General features: G+C 43.6%; 2 protein-coding genes across 4 annotated transcripts in view; one reads left to right on the top strand and one right to left on the bottom strand.

Annotated features, from left to right (window-relative positions):
* The window catches only part of cdh23 (cadherin-related 23), a 142,739-nt gene that overhangs the window by 88,047 nt on the left and 31,861 nt on the right, over positions 1-22,831 (top strand). For all 3 annotated transcript variants that reach the window (XM_041050657.1, XM_041050658.1, XM_041050656.1), the window contains 17 exons: positions 3,551-3,615; positions 4,322-4,559; positions 6,131-6,236; positions 6,498-6,625; positions 10,184-10,256; positions 11,189-11,305; positions 11,758-11,870; positions 12,087-12,194; positions 13,943-14,132; positions 14,432-14,577; positions 15,064-15,283; positions 15,852-16,004; positions 16,223-16,336; positions 17,067-17,215; positions 21,621-21,681; positions 22,192-22,340; positions 22,671-22,806. In XM_041050657.1, the coding sequence (XP_040906591.1) occupies positions 3,551-3,615; positions 4,322-4,559; positions 6,131-6,236; positions 6,498-6,625; positions 10,184-10,256; positions 11,189-11,305; positions 11,758-11,870; positions 12,087-12,194; positions 13,943-14,132; positions 14,432-14,577; positions 15,064-15,283; positions 15,852-16,004; positions 16,223-16,336; positions 17,067-17,215; positions 21,621-21,681; positions 22,192-22,340; positions 22,671-22,806 (2,266 nt within the window). The remainder of the gene's footprint in view (positions 1-3,550; positions 3,616-4,321; positions 4,560-6,130; positions 6,237-6,497; positions 6,626-10,183; positions 10,257-11,188; positions 11,306-11,757; positions 11,871-12,086; positions 12,195-13,942; positions 14,133-14,431; positions 14,578-15,063; positions 15,284-15,851; positions 16,005-16,222; positions 16,337-17,066; positions 17,216-21,620; positions 21,682-22,191; positions 22,341-22,670; positions 22,807-22,831) is intronic.
* LOC121190089 (uncharacterized protein C10orf105-like) lies at positions 18,003-18,509 on the bottom strand. The gene has a single exon (XM_041050662.1). The coding sequence runs from the start codon at positions 18,507-18,509 to the stop codon at positions 18,003-18,005; it is 507 nt and encodes a 168-aa protein (XP_040906596.1).

Genomic DNA, 22,831 nt, shown 5'->3' on the forward strand with positions numbered 1-22,831 from the left:
CTCTATTTTGACAGCAGGCTTTGACAGCCAGTAATTGGTTTCCTTTTCCATGCCTCTCAAAGCTCCTGCAGAAAAAGCAATTTTAGGAGCCAATCAATTCAAATTCCAGCTCACTCAAGATAGAAAAGCCTGTGCAGCTTTAACCTCCCTCGCTGTCCATGAGATAGCTGGGCTGATAATCTGCTCCTCTACCCTGTCCAACCCAACCCTACACACACACACACACACACACACACACATACACACTACCCCTGTCTTTCTGTCGCCCATGAGAGGAAGCTCTCATTTCCTCTTTCTCTTGAAGGCAATTGAGTGTGATAATAGGAGTTTATACTGTAAGCAGTTTGGCTGCATATTTACCTCAAGACTGAGCCTGGAAGCACTGTGTGTCTCTGTCCATGGGTACACTTTTCACGTGCACACAAACATATGCACCCACATACACACTACACTTTGCACCCAGAAACACTCAGTACATCCATCCAGTCATCGCACACGTTCCGTTACACCTGCATTAACAGGCATGCAGGCACACAAATGAGTGCACCGGTACACAGGTACACCCACATCCATACCACACACACACACACACACACACACACACACACACACACACACACACACACACACACACACACACACACACACAAACACACACACACACACACGCACACACACACACACACACACAGAGTTGTGTTTGCCTGCCGGCTTCTCCTCTCTGATGGGAAGAAACACATCATTTAACCAAACTGGTCAACTGAGAACTAATTTCTCTTTTGTAGTTACTGCCTGAGGTCCCTAGGGTTTGCAGAGTTTATATTGGCAATCAGCAGCACACTGACTCTTTGTGCAGAAACTCCTTAACGACTTAGTTTGGATTTTGATCAGAACACTAACTCTGATACCTGCGTGCTCTGCTGTTTATCACAGGGGAGATTTTCACCACTGCATTCTTAGACCAGTATTTATCTTCAGCACATAGAGAACAGGTCATCAGCCAAAAGGGTTTTGTACAGTCTTGGTCAGTGGGAAGCATTTACAGCAATGTGAGTCCTCAGTGATTCTTCTGGTTGTTGTAGCTCCTTTCAGTCATTTTATACGCTCCTTAAAAAGTGCTGTTTTATGAATCCATTAGCATTGCTTATTTGGCATGAAAGCAATTAATCCCTGAATCATGTGGTGAATCATTGCTGTACTTTAAATACTTGTTGCAGTTGTCAGTGAGGTTATTAGGCACATTAGTTAGGCACATTGCCCTGCTTTATTTCCATGTCATTTCTTTCCTCATTAAATCATACACACACACACTCTCTCTCTGCTCAACCCACCTCACTAACTTTTCTATCACCTCCAACTCCCCAACCAAAAGAAGTTTAAGCTACCATGGCAACGTGGGGCAAATGTACAATACCCTGGTGTCAAGGATCTGGCCCCATGGCGTTAAGTTACAGCAAATCCCTGACCAATCTCTGCCATCCATCTGCTGTGGGCCTTCTGTGTCTAAAGTTAAAAGTCTTTGGTAAGCAGTTGGCAAAGTGACTGGGCCATACTGTCATGGTGATTGTTTGGTGGGAGAAAGGGAGCGGGTCGTTGAATGATGGAGGGGGGGAGAAAAGATGGCTATCGTCTTTCTCTCTGTATTTCTCTCTCTCTGTCTGCGTCTGTCTCTCTCCCCGTCTCTCTGTCGCCGTGGTGAGAGGGGCTTGGCCATAGAAGCAGAGGCAGTATGAGCTCCCAGGCTGAGCCTGGCTCCTGTCACTGCCTCGATAGCTGTCACACTAACACCCCCACCGCTATCATTGGAGCACTTATGGGCCTGTCACTCACCTGGGAGAGAGGGAGCAAAGGAGGGAGGGAGGCGTCAAGGGGGAAGAGTGTGCCAGGGAAGATATGTAGAGGAGAGTGGAGACAGTGGAAACAGTGGAGACGGAGGCGGAGCTCAGGGATGCAGAGAGGGAAGCGGGGTGAAGACAGAAGGAAAGAGAGAAAGATAAAGGAGGAAGATGAGAAAAAGGAAGAGGGAGGGATGGGTTGGAATGCAAAAAGAGAGACGGGAAGAAGCAGTTGGGTGGCATTAAATGACGAGGTCATGGAGACAGAACAGCTGAAAACTCAAAGGTTAATATAAGAACCTGACTGGAGTCCCAAACACCTCACAAGTATTTAGCGTCCCACTCCCTGCTCAGTGAGCAAGATGTGCTTCGGTGCACTTGACAACAAAGCGGGGCCCATTTAGACATTAAAACGAAACATTGATTCACCATCCAGGACGATGTGGTGGAAGCTCTCTGTGAAATTACAGGCTTGAGCTGAACAGCATGGTGTAATTTTTAGAAAGGGGGGGAAAAACACATTGATAGCTGCAGCCGTTGCTCCATCTGTAAGAGGCATCATGGATGAGCGCTAACACACACAGACACACACACCAACATACACATCCATCACTGCACTCAATTTAGAAGGTGCACACATACATCACACATTTACAGCAAAAAAAAAGGAGAAGTTCAGCATTACCTAGCACATATTTTGATCCATTTGCCTTTTTATATAACCTCAAACATACACACTAACACAAATACGAAACCAAAAAAACACATTTTTCAATACGTATCAGAGTCGCTCTCACGCACATTTTTAAATGCATAAGTCACAGCCACATTCAGAAACACATGGGCCCTACATGCACACACAGGCCCACATAATAAGGTCGGTATCAGGGCATCAGTGAATCACAGTGACCAGCATTGTGGTTGACAGAGCAGGCTGCAGACACGTTCAAGTTTGGCCCTTCAACTGACTGCAGAGCCACTGAAGTGAAACTCTATTACAACAGCCTCTCCAGCCGCGATCCATCAGCTCCGACACAACACCCTGTGTGCGCGCGTGCCAGAGCATGTGTGCACATGCTCACGCATGTGTTTACAAAGACAGATTGTGTTAATGTGGCGTTTCATAAAGCGCAAGATTCCTGAAAGTGTTGTTCTGTATGTGGCATTTCTTTGACACCCCTTTTATCTGCAAAACATATGACAGCAGTTGTTGCTGCGTTTAAGGCAGCAGTGGGTCATGTGGGTGAGGGAAGTGTATCCGTTCTCCCATCAGATTTAAACCAGTCAACACCTCTGGAGGGTGAAGCGTGGCTTGCATGTTTTATCATAAAGTCATACAGTCAGAGACAGCTGTTGGAGTGAGAAATTTATGAAACTGAACAAAACCCAGTCATGGCAGATTATTTCATGCAGCCATTTGGGTGCATCATGTCAGTTTAACTTCAGACAAGTATGCACACACACATACACAAAGGCACAAATATATATAATAACAATTACGTTAACATGAAATGTGAACATGCCACAGTCAGGAAAAGTGCATATGCAAATTTAATCCTACAGCATTGAAATTTTAACAGGTGAAACAAAACCAAAAGTAGATGAGAAAGAAAACACAAGATCAGGAAGAAAAGCAAAACTGGTGGAAACAGAAGCGGCATGCACTGTAAAACTTCAGGAAGTGAACATGATTTTTTTTCCTCTCTTCTGTTCAGGCTACCGATGGAGATGCAGGCACATTTGGGATTGTGCGTTACTACTTCAGTGATGACCCAGACCAGTAAGAAAGATACAGTTACACATGTACCCCTACACACACACACACACACACACTCAAACAGTCCACACAAACATACACAACCACGTAAATGTTTCATTTATCGGGCCACGTGTGAACAATTGTACTGCACCGTTTGTGCCACGCAGCCTCACCAGATACAACTGAGCTACAGCGATACCTGGCACTTCTCTTTACTTCTGCTCTCTTCAGGCCACAAACATACAGAATCACTTACAAAGGAAAACACACATTCACATAATCAATTCACTCATTGTGTCAAAAGAGCACAATTAGTGTTGTATTGCTATAACAGTTTTTTTTTTTGTCCTCAGTAAACCTGAATGACAAAACTCTGAACAACCATCACGTGATGCATTGTAATGTTCCTTTTATTAAGCTTCTAAGAAACCATTAACTATTCAGTATATCTCATTACCAGATAAAGGAAGTACAAAAAACGCTACAGGAGAACAAATACAGATTAGTGAACACCTCCCAGCAACACACACACGTTTTTTATCTGATGTCTAGAGTGTTTGTGTTTTTCTACTTTTAACACTAAACTTTAATATGTTGTTATAATGTATGAACCTACCAACTTAACTGTCTTATTATACTTAGAAAAAGATGTTGTTATAATAACCCTCCTCCGAAACTTTTGACTTTCACCTGCTTCTAATTTCACATTTTTGTTTTTTTTTACCAGGTTTTCATTGGACGATGAGACAGGCTGGGTCATTCTGCGGGCCAGTCTGGACTACGAGTTGATGCGGCGTTTCACGCTGACCGTGCTGGCGAGGGATGGTGGTGGGGAGGAGACAACAGGGAGGATCCGTGTGAATGTGTTGGATGTCAACGACAACGCACCGCTCTTCCAGAAGGAGGCGTATTCGGGCTCGCTGAGAGAGAACGAACAGGCTGTCCAGCCGGTGGCACGAGTCAGGGTGAGACATGAAAAAAAAGTTATACATTATTGATTTAAGATTAAACTATTCCTGTTATCATTCACATTAAAACTGCACCTGCAACAGAGGATCTCGTCCTCACACAAACACCACCAGCCATCAGACCCACAAGCCTTTAGTTGTGCTGCCCTCCTCCTCTTTCTTCCTTGTTTCCTCTGTTTTGCTATAATCACACAGCTATGTGTTTGTGTGCACTGTATCCAAGAAGAACAGGTCGCCCTGGTGTGTTGGCCATCAGTCACTGCCACACAAAAGGCAGAAGTACACTGGCACAATGGTAACTAATGGCTCAGCGTTTCCTTTGATTGCGCCCTGGAGAGAAAGACTATTACTTCCCTTGTGGCAGCGGGTACAGCGGTGGCTTACCCTGCCCCAGTGCACTGCTGTAGCTTGCGTTTACGTTGAGGGAGTTGAGCTGATGACTGGGCTCAACGCTTGGCTCACTGTGTTTGATTAGTCTGAGCTAACCTTAAACGCCACTGATATTAATACGCTGCCCGAGAGGAGCGGGGAAGCCAGTCGCACAATTCTGTGTGTCAGCGATATGCCCTGGAACCCACTGTACATACACACACACACACACTGCTCCGGAAAGCAGGCAGAGGAGGAGGAAAGAGGAAAAAGACCGAAATAGAAAGAAGCAGAAGATGTGTTGAGAGACAAAGCAAAGAGAGGCTTTTCAGCTGTTTGCTTCTCTCTTTTTCCCAAACAATGCCTGGGAGGTTTGTGCCTCCTACTACAGTGCTTATGCTTTCTAACAGCTAAACCTTTTTTTCATATTCTCTACACTTCTTATTCCTTTACTTCCTTTGCCACTCATCTATTTGATTTACTGCCCCCGACTCCTCTTACCTTTGAGTGGTAAATGACGGTCTAATTTGAAACTGTTTGTTGAAATGTGATATAAGAAGAAGACAGTCTGGAAAAGAAAAACCACAGCTTACTAGATTGTGGGGGAAGAAAGGAATTGCTGACTCAACATTTTGGCATTAAATCAAAGAGTAGGCATATGCGTGTTACAGGGAGATATAAGTGAGTGTTTTTGACAACCTGTCCAGCCTCTAATGATGCCAGTGAGGCCCAGTAGTCTCTCCTCACAGCCGGAGGACTCGTGTTTAAGTTCCTGCCAACTGGAGAATAATGAGGGGGTGTCATCATTGTTGTTGATGTTGTTGTGGATTAGCCCTGCAAAGTATGGTTTCATCTGTCCTCTGCCTGCTTGGCTTGTCTTGGCTCGGTTGGTGTTCATCCAGTATTGACGCCTGCGTCACTAATAGCCAGAATCGGCTTTAATCTGTCCAATAATATGCCATCACGAACTGACAGCTTCCTGGCTGCACACATGCAGACACACACGCACCCATGCAGTGGAAACATACACATATAAATATCAGTGCTGTCTACTGCAGCATCTGTCCTGTCACCCTGTCTGTTTTCTTGTCTCACTCACTCAAAACTTCCTCTCTCTGTGGACTTTTGACTGTCACTGAAGCATATGTTAAAGGCACTCCCATCCTCCTCTCTCCCACCCTCTGTCGGGCCACCCACAGGCTACAGATGAGGATTCTCCTCCCAACAACTTCCTGACATACACCATCACGTCAGCCTCGGCCTTCCCCGATTTCTTCAGCATTGTCATGGTGGAGGGCTACGCAGGTACGCTTATCTTTAGGAGCATGAAGTCACAAACTTTGATATAATTGAGTACGGACAGAGATGCAGTGGATGTTTAGACAAGCTAAACTCACATTTTAAGTTGTAGAATAGTTTCTAGACCTGTTAATGCTTCGGTTCACTTTCGGTTGTTTGCTGTTTGACCCTCAACTTTGCCGTGACATTGCTTTAGATCACAAACAAAGACACATACAGCACCATCCCCCACCTTTCTCCATCTGTCTCCTTCCCTCATTGCACCAGTGATCAGTGTGACCAGACCTCTGGACTATGAGCAGGTTCCCAAAGGGATGATCTATTTGACAGTAATGGCCAAAGACGGGGGAAACCCAGCCCTCAACAGCACCGTCCCTGTCACAGTGGAGGTGATAGTAAGTACAGCCCTGCACATTCACATGCTTACACACACGCACACATACACAGTAGTACTTTTATGAATGATATCATCTAAAACAGAATGCAAACATAAAACAGATGGAACTTTTGTCGGGACCTTGAACGCACATATTTCTGTTTTTCATGGACGCCTCTCTCATCTGCGACACACTCTCCCCCAATCTTTGGACAAATATGAACATCATTCATATTCAGGCTGTAAGAGAACATTTTCTACAAGCTGGTGCTGTGTAAGTTAGAAACGCCTCCAGACTGTGGTCAAAGGTGCAGCCCACCTTAATAACAATACACACACTGTTCTCATTAAAAATGACAACATCTGGTGTGCTAGGTGGAAGGTTTAAAAATGCATTAAAATGCCTCACGGACAGTTTGAAGACAGAATATATAACCCAGGAATGTTTATAACTTCTGATAGATGAAAGGATGTATGAAAAGATGTCCCTACTGTCATGTCTTGCCACGTACATCGATTTTTAGATTTAATAACTATTCAGGAGTCTTGCTTTAACTGTAAAAGTGATGATGTTCATATTGATTTAACAGAAACACTAAGAGGAGGACATGTTTTCCCTGTGAGGGAAACCACTGCAGTGCTGTCCTTGCTTATATTGTTATAAATCCACTGGCAGATGTTGTTTGATGTTTAATGTCACTGACATGCAGGGTTGGATAAATGATCTCAGAATCACAAACTGTTTCAGAGTCAGTCACTCAGCCAGTCCAGTGTGAATCCATTTCTCACACAGAGGTCGCTGAGGTCAGGACAGTCTGACCAAATCCCAAAGCCGGCAGAGCATATGTCCATTTTTCATTTTTTATCATTATACAACATGTTCAGCCCATGGGGTGATCTTTTACCGGTACAGACACATGCACAGCCGTACTTTTATACATGCACCGTCTGTTACATTCTTTTTTCTACATACTGTTATTTGCATGCCAGTGGTCATGCATATAACTGTATTCACTATATTCAAGATTTCATCCTAAATAGCCATTAGGTGAACTTTCCTCAAGGCAATTAAGAAAGTGCATGTGGTTTATTAACACACTCAGGCTTTAATGAAACACATGCACTGAAATATGAATAAATGTGAATTCATCTTTAATCAATAGAATGTAAATAACAAGCATAAAAACTGATAAGCAGCCAGCAGAGTGGTAATTAATACAGAACAGGATGCGGATTGATCCATTATACTCAGCTCCAGCTTGGCGTCTAATGGAGGCTTCTTCATGTACACTGGTATATGTTGCAGCTTTCTGTCGTCATCTATTTTTCATCTATTTTGTATCTAGATCTATTGTCAATACTGTAATTAAAGCTACCAAATTTGTATACACTTCAGTGAGTCTTCCTAATTATGTGACAGTGTTTTTGTTTTTAGTTCCAGAAAGTTTTTTTTAAATGTTTGCTTATTGCTATTTTCCTCTTAGCTGAAAAGCTTTCTTATTCACTCTTTTTTTTTTTTTTTCATAACTTCAGGCGGGGATGTTTTTTTCAGAAACAATTTAATGACCCTCTCGGTGCTGCGGCAGACACACCCTGTGACAAAGTCCTTACAGTCTCCCCACGTTCAAAGGCACGGTCTCCAAACTTTTACAGGAATCTTTTCATTTAAGTTCCCCTCAGATGTGACTCTCTGGGCCTGAGACTTGGCAGAGGAACTCGTGGAGCTGTTACATCATATGTACTGAATAAAGACTAAGCTGTCTTTTATTTATCTGAATGTTGATCCAGTGTGTGACAGGTGTCAGCCAGCTCATGGCAGATTGTCTCACATGTCTTCGACTTCACTTACATATTGAGTTTCAGTATTTCCTCACTGCCTGAATTCTTATGAGTACCTTTTGATCCATGTCTGGCTGCAGCTTTGTTTGCATTTTTATCACAGGCTGTGCAGCTATCTGAGCTTCCAGTTTGGTTGCTTTTGTCAGTCTTATCTCTAAATGTCTTATTTTAAGGCAGTGAAAAAAGTCACAGCCGTCTACACACACACACACACACACACACACACCCCGAGTGGTTTATATTGCTCATTGCATATTTAGATTGCTTTATATTTAGTTTTCTCTCTGATAGTCCTACATGGTTTCATTTCTTACTTATATAGTGCTTTTCCATATTTGTGTCTAAATTATCATTTGATCCAAAATATGATACACAATACTACAGTTGTATGCAGTTATCTGTCTTATACCTGTCACTAGTAGAAATAAGTATTGAACTCAAACTACAGTGTTTCAGTGCACTTGCAAACCCTGTCACTCTTATTGAGGGATCTGATTTTAAGACAGAAGTCTGGCCCTCACACTCCCAAAATCAGAAATTATTTAGTCTACGTACTATAGAAGAGAAATACCATTGTCCTGACTAGGGCCTTTGTTGCTTTGTTTTTCTGTTAACTTTTAAATAGTAAACATGAATGTTGATCTTTGCTAAGATACTATAGATACAGCAGTAAAAGTATAATGAGCAACCAGAACTCGTAAACAGTATCTCTACTGGCTCTTAAGCTCATTTCCCCTGACAGACATCCATTATACATGTAACTTTTTAGTCATAAAAGAAGAAATGACAGAGTAGAATAGATGAATCCGGCTGGAATATTCTTTGATATGCAAGGACAGTAATCATATCTATACACATCCTACATGAGGGAGAAATACTGTGTAAAACAAATAAGAGATCTATGCTGGAATGCAAAAACCACAAGAGATGTGCGCAATTCTGTATTCCCTCTGTTTTTGCATCTTTCTCTCTCTCTGTCCTCCACAGTGTCGTGACTTACACCACAGGGGTTTATCAGTGGCTGGCAGCATCACACACACACAATGCTTTGCACCAGTGTAACACAGAGCCCAGATAGATAATGGTGCCAGTGACTGTTTAAGTGTTAACATTTCTCAGCAGCTCACACTGTGGGGAGCCTCTCTGCGAATAGCCACACAACTGGATGTGTTGGTGTGAAATAGAGTCTAATTCAATGAGTGGGAGGTTGTGAGAAATATAAATGCTCTGGAGAAGTCTGCGTGACAGCGGATGCTGTTCCATGTTGTAGTCATTCATTCCTGTCAAAGTACAGGTCTTGATCACCCTTTGTGTGAGGGTAATTCCATTAATAATAACGTTGGGATTGATTTCCTCGCCTGTCATTGCAAATGTACTTAGCTTTTGCATCATCCCTGTAGTCTACAGTAGTTTATAGTGAGTTCAGCTAATTGCATTTACTTAACGTATCAGGTATAAAATTATACCTGACGGGGGAACAGAAACAGAAGCCAGCACAACTAAAATCCATTGTTCAGTCAAGTGACTAGCTATCATCTAAGAGATACGACTACCACTGTTACACTATTTAAAACATTTTGCGCTGCTCAGTGTCTTAGTTCCCACATATGATCATTTCAGTGGTAATGTGTGATGACAGCTTCAAACCCTTTTTAGTTCTGTTTTTAAGCACAGTTTGCATCTTGGCATTGTTTAGCTCATTGATTTGAGCTGTTTCTGATGTTTATACCTCCTCCAGGATGAAAACGACAACCCACCAGAGTTCAGCAAGCCGTCCTACATCGTCAAAATCCCAGAGAACGTTATTGCTGGTGAGTCATTTTATACATTTGGGGTTACAGTTTAGTTGCTAGAATGCATTTATTTTCTGCTCTGCACAACCAACACAGCACTTAAACACTCTAAACGGCTCAAACACCGTGTGTAGCACATACAGCCTCTTCTTAGTTAAATTGCTTTACTATTAGCATATTCAACAAATAGTTCTGCTTTCTTGGGGGTATTTTTATTTATTTATTTATTTATTTGGCGCTTCCTCTGGCCTCTACTGTCTTATTTGTTTTGATTTTGCATAATGTTTTTAAAAGCTCTGTCAGAATGCGGGATGTTGACTGTTCAAGGCAAATTCACTGGCTGCTATATTCATTCTCATGCATGCATTCAGAAGACTCTTTTATCCCAGACAATAGATTAGTTTCCAGTCGCTAGAGGGAAATGAGATATTTGACCGCCCCTTTCTCTCTCTGAGCTTCAGCAGACAGGCGCTGGGCACTTTTTGTGTCTGGGACCCGATCTGAAGGAGCACACAGCTGAGCGGCTCAGGTCGGCCCTGAGGTTTAGAAGACGGTGGCTAAAGTGCTTGGCCGAGCTTGACTGAGCTGGGGGCCTAAGGCTTGGGCTTGCCCCCTGCCTGCATGGGTATTGATCAGACCTGTGCCAAGTATGGGCTGTGCCAAACAAGCTGATAATCCACTAATCCATAAACCCACTCACTGCCATGCCATCAGTGGAGCTGTGGATGGGGGCGGTGAAGAAATTAGCTCTGTGAATGCCATTTCAGTCTGTCTCTGCAGCTTGTCTCTCTCTTTCCTCTTTAATAGACTTCACATATTTTCCCCACGACTCTGTCTCTCAGTTCATTTTTTTTCCTTCTTTCTCTCACACTGTGAGTTGTAACTTTCTTTTTGTCTCACTCCTTTCGCCCATCTCTCTCTCTCTCTGTCTCTCTCTCTCTCTTCCACAGGGGCAACTGTGCTGCTTGTGAATGCCACTGATTTGGACGCCTCCCGGGAGTTTGGCCAGGCCTCACTCATCTACTCCCTGGAGGGCTCCTCTCAGTTCCGTCTCAACTCGCGCTCAGGTATGTGCACGTGTGTGCATGTATGTGCAAGTCTGTGTATTTTCTCAGAGTATTCTTGTAATTGAGACTTTTTTTCCATTTCAGAATTGAATTGAAATGAATTGAATATTTGAGAGTTTTGCTTAGTTCGTACTTTGCTTGAAAATGACTGTTAAGTGTCTCTGTTTATGTAGATCTGTGTCTGAAATACCTTTCTCTGTTTTCCTGTTTCAGCTCTTTGCTTTTATGCACATTATGGCTGGGTTTTGCTTATATTGTCATCCCTACCTTTCAGTCTGGAGACTTTAAAGGGCTTTTTGTAAATCTGAGTTTATTCATTCTGACTTTTAACTCAGTACATCCTGACATGAGAAGCTGCTTTGTAATGACATCTGCCCGTCCCTTGAGTACCCTGGGCAGTGCATTTTTTTTTTTTTTAATATATTTTTGATCTGATTCCATGTGTGTTTCAGGGGAGATCACCACCACAGCCCTGCTGGACCGAGAACTGAAGTCAGAGTACATCCTGATAGTCAGAGCTGTGGATGGAGGGGTGGGTCCACAGCAGAAGACTGGCATTGCCACGGTAACAGCTTTCATCTGATCCTACCTTCAGCTCACAGAATGCACTAATGCACTGTTTAATCTAAAATCCTTTTGGTTATAATTATATTTGGTTGTATGTATATCTTGTACTTTTGACTTTTGGATTTGCAAAACCATGATGATCTTTTATATAACTGACATCATAAACAGATCAGTTCCCATTTACCTTCATTTCCCTCACCTCCACTTTGTTTAGGTGAACATTACCATCCTGGACATCAATGACAACGCCCCCGTGTGGAGGGACGAGCCATACCACGCCAACGTAGTGGAGATGAGCCCAATGAACACTGATGTTATCTCTGTGAGTTCACCTAGCCCAACTTTGGTTGATTAGCTGGCAGTTAATTGAAAGTTCATATGGATAAGACAAATGAACGCACAGGAATAATAATTCTAGCAATTGTTGTTTGTTTCGAGTATGATGAGTGGTGTTTGGAGCATTAGGAATCAGCTTATTGAAATGTTGCCCTGAGAAGGCAAGTGGAGTTTTTTCTGTTTTAATTGATTGATTTTAGTGCATGGCTTAATTTCATTACTCTGACTTTGCAAACTTGAATCAGGAAAAAGGTGTGGATTTTAATGAAAATGCCTGGTTTCAGAGCAGAGTTAATAAAGAGTCAGGATAATCTTCACTGGAAGATATTTAAACATGTACTGTACATGAGAACAGAACATGTTGAAGGGGTATCTTCATGCATACTCCTCCTCTATTGATGGACAAATAGCCATCACTGTGTGTGTGTAATCACAAAGTAAACATTCTAATATCATCCCAAACTCTCTCACTGTCCTGCTGGTGTCTTTGGGAATGTTATTGTTAATTAAGTCCTGATTGTCCATTAATTAAAGAGGCGTCAGTGAGTGTAATTAAGGGAGTCCGATTGCTAATTAAAATGTAGCCTGCAGTCATATACATAGCTGATTATTTAGCTGCTAACCAGAGAAGGATGCGAGAACCCACCTTACAGAGGAGGAGAGTGGAATGGAGAAATGTTGAAGAAAGAGAAATGACAAATACAAGTGTTGCCCTGTTAAAACGTGGCTATATTTTCCACCTATTCCTGCTCTCTTGTAGCGATTGAGTTGAGTTCGTTCATGGTGTATCCAGTGATGTGATGCATACTGTATGCGGCTCTCTGCGGACAGACAGTGGACAGACACTGTTGCCCCTCTGACCATTTTTCAATAAATCGGACCACCCAGGCTTACAGTCCTGTAATTGGCCCCAACGTAGCCCTGGCCCAGCCAGTGTTTCCATGGTGACAAGAGGCCACCTGCTGAGTCCTCCTGGAGTTGTCCAGCGAGCCGATGAATATGGTAGCTGTGCCCAGTGCAAGGATCAGCCCACTCAAATCTCAGAGCACCCCACCATCACTACTGCAGCCTTATCCATTCAGCACCTTTACACACACACAGCCAAACACACACACAAGCACAGTGAGCCTCCTCTAGTATCTCATTTCAAAACAATATTCTCTTTTCTGCCAGTCTGCAGGCAGTCCACAGCTATAGTTCAGTAGACCAGGCTAATATATTTTCTCACCGTCTTTTAATGTGCTCTGCTCAGAATTGATTAGTTCAACAGGCCCCGTCCAGACACTTCCCCACATCTTATATCACCTACCTTTGTCTGTGCAGTTGCTAATCAATGGGCCTCTGAGATGCCTGCCTACCATGTCCCCTTAATAATTAAATACCTGGAAAACCTTTGTTCCTCTAATGACCAATCAGCCAGTTTCCAACGTTTTTAGTCAGCGCACTGAATAATTGATCAGCTCTTTAAAAATCAGCCAGTGTTTTAGTCGGGCTCCCGGCTTCACGCATTCATCACCCATCGCCACTTTGTGTCAGAAAAGAGACGTTACCATTTTTCTTTTCGCTGACTGATGTGTTAGAGCAGTTGGAAATGGCTGCATGTGTGAAGATGCTCTGGGGGTCAGGTGGGCTTGTGCTTATAATCATTACTATTATTATTACAATTACTGTTATTCTCTTTCCTTATCTTATTCATTTCCACATCCTTCCTCACCTTTCCTTTTTCCTGTCCAGGTGTTGGCAGTGGACCCTGACAATGGGGAAAATGGGACAGTGGTGTACAGAATCAGTCCAGAGAACCCCTTCTACACCATCAACAGCAGCACAGGGAAGATTCGCACCAGTGGGGTAACCCTGGACAGGGAAAGCTCCAACCCCAGGGATGCAGTACTGATGAGAACCATCATCATCTCAGCAGTCGACCGTGAGTAGTGTGTATGTATGTGTATGTGCAGGTTCTACTTGTGTTTGCCTTTCACTGCATAAATCTGTCTCAGTCATGAAACACACTAAACACTCTATAAGCAAGCTCAAGTTGCATTATATCATTCTCAGTAGAAAACTTTCACTTCTGAGTGATTAGCCTCTTTCACCAAGTCTCATTCCTCAAGCTTTATGTTCACCATGAAACTTTTTTACTGTGGCTAATAAACTCCTCTCACCATGAGATGTGGAGTGTCTGTGTTTGTTTGTCTTTAAATGTCCCTCTAACGCCCTCTTTAGGTGGTACGCCTCCACTACATGCAACAGCAAGCACCACAGTATTTGTCAACCTGCTGGATCTCAATGACAATGACCCAACCTTCCTCAACCTGCCCTTTGTGGCAGAAGTGCCAGAGGGACTGCCCATTGGATCCTCAGTTTTCAGGGTAAAACATTATATTATATTCACATATGCTGGTGTTTTCTGAACAGTTATAACATGGTACAGGCCCTGCAGCTGTTATTATTTGTTACCAAACCTTCCAGTGGGAATTATAATGACTAAATATTTAGCGATGAAAATGAACAGTAATCCACAGGAAGACTTGATATAGTCATTCAGCTCCATGAATTATGTCATGTCATCACCTGCCGCTTATCTGGGTCCAGGCCCAGGTCGCGGGGGCAACTCCCACCCAGTCCACCATGCACCGAAGTCCTACGGCACCTCCCACAGGTGGTGAGCCCATGGGAGGTGGTGCCGTCCGGAGTGGGGCTCAAACCCACGACCCCGAGAGATTGAGTCTCGTGCTCTACCAACTGAGTTAACCGGGCGGCTCCATGAATTATTTTATAATAAAATATTTTTCACCAAACAGTTTTGGAGAAACATTGGCCATGAATAATTTTCTGATGTGATACTTCTCCTCTAGGTCCAGGTGGAGGACCCAGATGAGGATAAAAATGGTTTGATTACAATGGCGCTACAGATGGGCATGCCTCGCCTCGACTTCTACCTGAACACCACCACTGGCGTTCTCATCTCCACGGCAGTCCTGGATCGTGAGCAGATTGGACAGTACCATTTGAGGATCATAGCCTACGATGCTGGAAGGTTCCCTCGCACGTCCACTTCAACCCTCACCGTCACTGGTGAGTCTGTGGCTGATGATGATGAGGAACTGGGTTTGAGTTCCCTTTGCTCTCTCTGTAATTGTCGTACATATGAAACTGCCATGCCACTGTATGATCCGAGTCTGACGTAAGGGGTTACTTGAGTATGTCTGATGGTTAACCACTGACTTCTTAGGATTCTGCTGAGAGGGACACCACCACCTGCTGGTGGGAAATTAAAAATCCTAAAAGCAACAAATGGTTTGACTGCTGAGAACAAAATAAAAAGGAATGGAAAAACTGATGAAGGTTCTCTGGCATTTCTCAAACGGATCAGATGAGTCAGAAGCATCAAAATATTTTGATCGGCTTCGTAGGGATCTGTTTCACGTTTCCTAATGTCACAGGGAAGTCAGGGGTTAGTCACAGAACAGCACAGACAGAACAGGTTCAGCACAGGCATCAGAAAGGCAGATGTTTTACTAGAATCCTCTAATTTGATATTAGTCTTTCTACTCACTGCACCACCCTGCTGCCTTTGTCCTCATGTACATCTATTTGTGTGTCCTCACGTCTCTCTGTCTGTGTGTTTGTGTGCGTGCGTCAGTTCTGGATGTAAATGATGAGACGCCCACCTTCAACCCTCGCGTGTACAATGTTTCCCTGAAGGAGAGTGTCCCTAGAGACCACATTGTAACGCGCCTCAGCTGCTCTGACAACGACGCTGGCCTCAACGCCGAGCTTAGCTACTTCATCACAGGTCAGAGGTCACAGTGGGAGGTGTTTTGTGTGCTTGTGGGCCACAGTGTTGTATGGTTATGGGGACTATGTGCACATTCAGTACCTTTGTCCATCCATCTGTGTGTGAATTTTCCTCTTGCATGTTTCTTTTAGTATTCTAGCTGTACTGTATGTATGTGAATGTTACTAATATGCTGTAAATTAATTTCGAAATATGTTTGTGTTTTGTATTTTTAGGTGGTAATCAGGATGGTAAATTCAGCGTGGGCTTCAGAGACGGAGTTGTTCGGACAGTGGTTGGCCTGGATAGAGAGACCCAGGCAGCATACACTCTGGTCGTAGAAGCTATAGGTGTGTCATGAATTTAGATCTTTTGATAATGAGAAAAAACCTTTATCATCTTTTATCATCCTCATTTTTACACAACCTTGGTTTGTATGTGTTATAATAGAGCTTGTTTTCTTACTTGTTTTGTTTGTCAACATCAAAGCTTCTCCTTTCCACTCGTGTATGACAGTGATGAAAAAAAAAAGCGATGCCTGCACATCTGCAGTGATTTCAGACTATTGCTCAAGAGCCTTTGTTCCTGTTTGAAAAGAAAGAACAAAAACTGAGGTTTTCCTGTTTTGGAAACCAGTGAGTCGGGGTGGCTTATCTGCTAAAGAGGGCAGAGATACAAGAAAGGGGAGAAGAGGCAGAGATAATGTAAAACTGTACAAGAGAACAGAATCACACATATTGTCCTAATTCACAAGTAGCTGAAAATGTAGTTTTGATGAGCCAATAATGTTCCAGTTTGGCTTCTTTACAACACGCTATTGTTGGTGTCTGTTCTATTCTGGGAAGATTAATGAACTGTTTGATGTAACATATAAACACAGAACCAGTTTCATTTTTATTCTGTGTGTGTTGTAATGCTATACTTCAGATTTTTTTTACTTTTTTTATCTATGACTTTAGCCTGTGGTAAAGCCATGAAATGAAAGTCATGTGTGTGTCAGTTTTCCTGGCTTCAGACTTTATAATTGGCATTAACCTGAATGATGGCAACAGATGTGTTTGTGTCTGTTTCTGCACATAGATAACGGCCCAGCCGGCAGCCGGAGGACGGGCACGGCCACTGTATTTGTCGAGGTGCAGGATGTTAACGACAACAGACCCATCTTCCTCCAAAACAGCTATGAGACCAGCATATTGGAGAGCGTACCCCAAGGAACCAGCATCCTTCAGGTAGAAGACACACACGGTGCTGCACTTTCATCAGTCAAACTTAAAAGTCACTTTATTTCTTAACGTAACAATTACAAAACATGAAGAATCTGTTGCAGTGGTCACTTTTTGGCTCAGGTTGCATTTGTCTTGTCAGTATTAATAACACGTCATGTTTTGAGACCTGTGTAAAATCACACTATGCAATATTCCACAGTGTTTGTCTTAATTCACATGAAACACCAGATGGATGGGGTTTACAGCGTCAGAACAATTAGCAGTGTGAGATAGAGGAACAATTCTTGTCCCCAGACTTTGAATGTGATGGATGAATATTAAAAACTATGTCTGAAAATGTCATATAATCAAATCAGACCAGATTTAATCCAGGGCTGTGTGAGATTTGATGATGAGCCAAACCCTCACTGCAAGAACTGTAATCGAGTTGAGTATTGATTATAGGATTAAGTCATTTTTATCTTCTGTGAATATCAGGCCAAACTGTGATGAAAAAGACCATCTGTGCCCAGCAATGTAACCTGCTACTGTACTTTAGGTGAAACGGTCAGTTACACAAAAATGTTTAAACCTTCTAGACTGGCTTTTGATTGCCTATTTTTTAAGCGCTTATTTTGTAGCAAACCTCATCCACCTAGCATTCAAAGTATGTTAAAACAAATGCTAAGAATTTTTTTTTTTCATATACTGTCTCTTCACCCGCACCTGGTATTAGTGATGTTCGCAGCACCAACCATAAAATATACAGTGGATCACATTTTTGGGAGCAGTCAGTCAACCCCTCAGCCTGTCAGATTTCAGTGACATAGTCAAATAGACATGGCATAGTGAGGTGGGGCTCCCCGCTGGCTTCTGACTGTGGCGTCTGTGTGGCTGGGTTAGACAGGGACGCATGTGTGCTCTCACGCTCGTGTGGTCTGCGATGCGGCGGTCGTCTGAAGGATAGGTTGTATGAACGCCGATACGAGCCCAGTCTCTTCCACACCTTGAGCTGGGGCTCACTGGACCGGCTGCGTCCACAGGTCAAGCTCTCCCCTGGGCCACAGCTCGTCTCAGAGCCCCCATCCTGTTCAGAGGGTCGGCACACTGCCAGGAAGGCTGCTAACCCTGCCAGCAGCAGCGATAAGCCCAGCACCACCATGATGGTGAATTCTGGGTCGTGGATGTCTGAAGAATAGGATGGAGGCTGTGGGATGGTGGGAGAGATGGTGGTGGTGGTGGTTGTCAGGCTGGACAGAGTGACGTTTTCTGTAATGGAGTTGAAAGTGAAGTTGGAGCCTGGCTCAGTGGCGTTCATGTTGTCTTGGCCCTGGATAGAGAAAACAACATTAGATTGGAGGTCTCTGTCAGGATGCTTAAGAGGAGGGTATGTGTGTATTTGTTTGTTTGCTAGTGAATGTGGCTATGTGTGTGTGAGTGTGTGTGTGTGTGTGTGTGTGTGTGTGTGTGTGTGTGTGTGTGTGTGTGTGTGTGTGTGTGTGTGTGTGTGTGTGTGTTTGTGTGTGAGTGTGTGTGTGTGTGTGTGTGTGTGTGTGTGTGTGTGTGTGTGTGTGTGTGTGAGTGTGTGTGTGTGTGTGTGTGTGTGTGTGTGTGTGTGTGTGTGTGTGTGTGTGTGTGTGTGTGTGTGTGTGTGTGTGTGTGTGTGTGTGTGTGTGTGTGGTCAGCCTCCATCAAAGTGCCACAGCAGCTCTCTTGATGTGCCACGTTTTGCCTTACTAGCCAAGCCTAACCAAGCTGAGTAGGTTTATTTGGCTGCTTGTTTTCACTTTATTGAGATCACACACTCGAGGGCTTACAGTACATGCACAGGCACACGCACAAGTGTGCACAGAAACGCCTGCATGCACATGCAGATGTGGTGAGTGTTTGGCATTTGCGGCAATTATGTAGCTATTAAATCAAGGACTACAAAACAGTCACTGCTTGACAGGCTTTCTTCAATGTAAAACAAATTGGGTTTATTAAAATGCCCCTTGTAAAATGCAAGGCACCCACCTCTCCCACCCCGGTCTCCAATTATCCCCACCCCCCCTCTCATTTTGTGTGCCCCCATCTTCAGCATAGTAACATTTGTAAATGTCATTGTCCCTAATTCAGCGGAGACAAAGCATGGCTTATCGGTTTAAGGGAAACACAGTGGGACGTGAAATTATTTTTAAGACCAAATGCCAGGAAAGCTGTGAAAAGGCCAGTGGAGCAGGATGGCTCGTTAGACAGTCAGTTCATTAGTCAGCGCCTCCGAGCACATACGCTGCACGCACACATACACACCCACACCGCTATTCAAACACAAACTTTTTTTCTCACCCACACATACTGTGGGCTGTACTGCACATATTGGTGATTAGGCACGCTGCTCTTAAGCTTGGCAGCTTAGCTGTAAGGTACTCTCCCTCTCTATCACCCCACATTGTTGCCTCCAAATCTGACTGCTCAGCTAGTTTTGAAACAATGAACTCATTTCTTAACTTCTCTACGAGCACACTTTGTCTAACCTATTCATATTTGTAAAGTCTGAGCAATTGTGTGCTTGCAAGTTCTGCAGAAATTGCTTAGTAGCACATAAGCAAATGCTTATTAGATATTTTTGCCTTTCATTGCCTCATAATTGGTCTCTGACTTATGGTATGTTTCACATATATTATCTAAATAGAGGAAGAAAAGAAAACAAGTTGGGAACACAGTAACAGTTGATAGATGTCAGATGCGCACCCTCTTTTCACTTCACCAAAGCAAATGCCTCAACACACTCCTTTAGACAATGTGCAGTTACTCAAGCACATGTCAAGCAGCTCACGTTGAAATGTGGATTTTAGGAGCTTTATTCCAGAATGAGACTTCACAGCAGACATGAAACACATAAAGTAGGAGACATTCATGAGATGGTTAGCAAGCTTATAACCTTAAGATCTGAACACATTTAATTGTGTTTACTTCTAAAATACTAAGCAATTAAAATTTTTTCTTCATACTGAACCTTTCGTAATTTGGAAGTAACCCTTCAAAAATATATACTTACACCCACACTTTAGAGACTCTTTAAAACAGCACCTTGTGTAGTCCCAGTAACTGAGGTCAGACCTGTTTCTTGGCTCCACACACTTGTTTTTCCCCCCTTAAACTGCTGCTTTCCCAGAGACAGAGGGGAAAATGCTGGGGAGGAAGAGGGGAACAGGGAGGAAAAGGGGGTAAAATATGGGTGACAGCATCATGGTTGAAATATCTCACTCATTGTTTTAATCCCAGGGAGCCCAAGACAATAGTGTGTTTTCTGAGCCATGCAGAGGCTTAGTGAATAATCTCTCAGTGCTTACACTCCACATGCTTATACTTGCAACATCTGGCTCTGCAATGTAGCCTTACACTTTATACACCCCCTTTTATGGCCTAAGTGGTGCAGTCCGCTGTGTAATACCCTATTCATCACTCACCAATCTGAACCCCCAGCCTCTTTTTTTCCCCCGTCTCCCCCTCCCCTCTCCTCCTCTTTCTCCTCTCCACATCTCTTTATAAAGCTAATGAGACTGAAGTTGGGCCCCTCTTCACAGAGGGAGTGAGAGAGAGAGAGAGCGAAGGAGGAGGCGCACGGTTTGAGAGAGACCGTGAGAGTGCGTGTGTGTGTTTGTGTGTACCTGAGTGCACGTACGTATGCTTAAGTGTTTCTTGTGTCTGTCTCGGTATGCAATTGAATATGCGCTTTGTAGGCACCTCCACAGGTTTCGACACATCCACAGAGGAGCCGGGTGTGACATGAAGTCAGTCTCATCCAGTGCCAGCGGCTCTGTGCCTCTCTGGATTCAGAAGTCAGTCTTATGACATGGCCCATTCACCATCATCCCAGCATGCTCCACTATTTATTTGTGTACACTGTGGAGCCGTGCTGTCTGTGCAGGGGTTGGGTTTTTGGCTGCTTCTGACTATTTCCCTGCAACAGAGCGAGGGAGTTTCTCACTGCCAAGCCACGATGGGGTTGTTGTGGAAACAAGACACTGGGCACCAGTGGGTGTGTGCTAAATGAGGAAGTACCCTGATTTGTCCATCTGTTTATAGAAACCACCAAATTAATAAAGATTTGTAAGAAATGTACCGTCCATCATGTAACTGTATAGGATAAACACAGTTGCGAGGCAAACACATAACATCCAGCTGCACAATAGACTCACTGGTAACCAAACACAAGCATTCAAAGGATGTTAAGACAAATACTAAAAAAAAAATCAGCTACAAATTCTTTTTATGTACTGTCTCTCTTGTAATGGTAAAGAGAGATTAATGGCTTTGCAGTTTCCCTGTGTGTAGCTGGATGGTTTGCATTTACATATCATTGTGGATTTGGTTGTGTTTTGTGTCCTTGTGAAGTTATTTTGTCTAAGTGCGAGTTTCTGCGTGTGTGTGTGTGTCTTCACAGGTTCAAGCTACAGATGCAGACCAGGGGGAGAACGGGCGAGTTCTGTACAGGATCCTCACTGGTACGGGCCTCTGTTCTTTGATCTTGGCCTTTGCACATGGTGTCCTTGCACACGAACAAATGCAGTGAAAGAACAGGTTCTGAAGACGCACTGTACTGAATCATTACATTTATTGTGGTAACGTTGTTGATCTAGTCGCCCAGAATGTTTCCATGGTTTTAGTGATTCAAGCGTTTGCGGCAGAGTTCTGCTGATGCGTAGGTATGATCATTCGTCTTGTTTCCAGTGCAATTCCTCTGGTATAGAAGCAGTCAGTGTACAAAAGTCAGATCTCGCCTCAGTGAAAATACCAGTAACAGGTTCTTTAAACAAGTCAATTTGCATTCAGAGCAACTGAAATTATCTCACCCAACTGGCAGACGCCTCCAGTGATATTAACTAAACCAAGAGATTAGATTAAGTGTTAATTGTGCATTTTTCGTCTCTGTCTCACTTTCCCTTTTTCTCTCTCATTGTGTCTGTCGGTATGTGTGTATGTGTCTGCTGTTGTCTGTGAATGCACGAATGCAGGGAACAGCAACAATCTGTTCAGCATAGACAGACAAACCGGGCTGGTGACAAGAGGCCTCAGGGCTCTGGACAGAGAAACCAGCAGCTCCCATGTGTTGGAAGTGGAGGCCTACAACAGTGATGAGGGCAGCATGAGGAGCTCTGTGAGGGTGAGGAAAAGGAGGGTAGCTGGAGAAGATGGACATGATAAGAGGAGATGATATAATGTGCAAGATGTTTTTTCCACACCTTATGTTGATATAGTTTGTCTTTTTCATCATAGATCACAAGATAATAAAAAGAAATCAAAGTGACAATCTTTTATTGCTGATTTCTCATGACATATTCAGTCTGGAAATGCTCATCCAGCCTCTTAAGTGGGATTCAGATTTGGACCACGTTTATGTCTGTGGTCTGATTTCTGGATGAGTTGATAACAATGACAGAGTCCTTTCCCAAAGACTCTGTTGATGCACAGCTACAAATATCGTCCCCTGCAGGTGATCATATATGTGGATGATGCCAACGACGAGGTGCCAGTGTTTACCCAGCAACAGTACAACCGCCTGGGCCTCAGGGAGACAGCTGGCATTGGCACCTCTGTGATTGTGGTGCGCGCCACAGACCCCGACACTGGTGAGTCCAGTCTCTGATCAATCAA

Source organism: Toxotes jaculatrix, chromosome 11, assembly GCF_017976425.1.
Source record: "Toxotes jaculatrix isolate fToxJac2 chromosome 11, fToxJac2.pri, whole genome shotgun sequence".
Taxonomy (NCBI): domain Eukaryota; kingdom Metazoa; phylum Chordata; class Actinopteri; family Toxotidae; genus Toxotes; species Toxotes jaculatrix.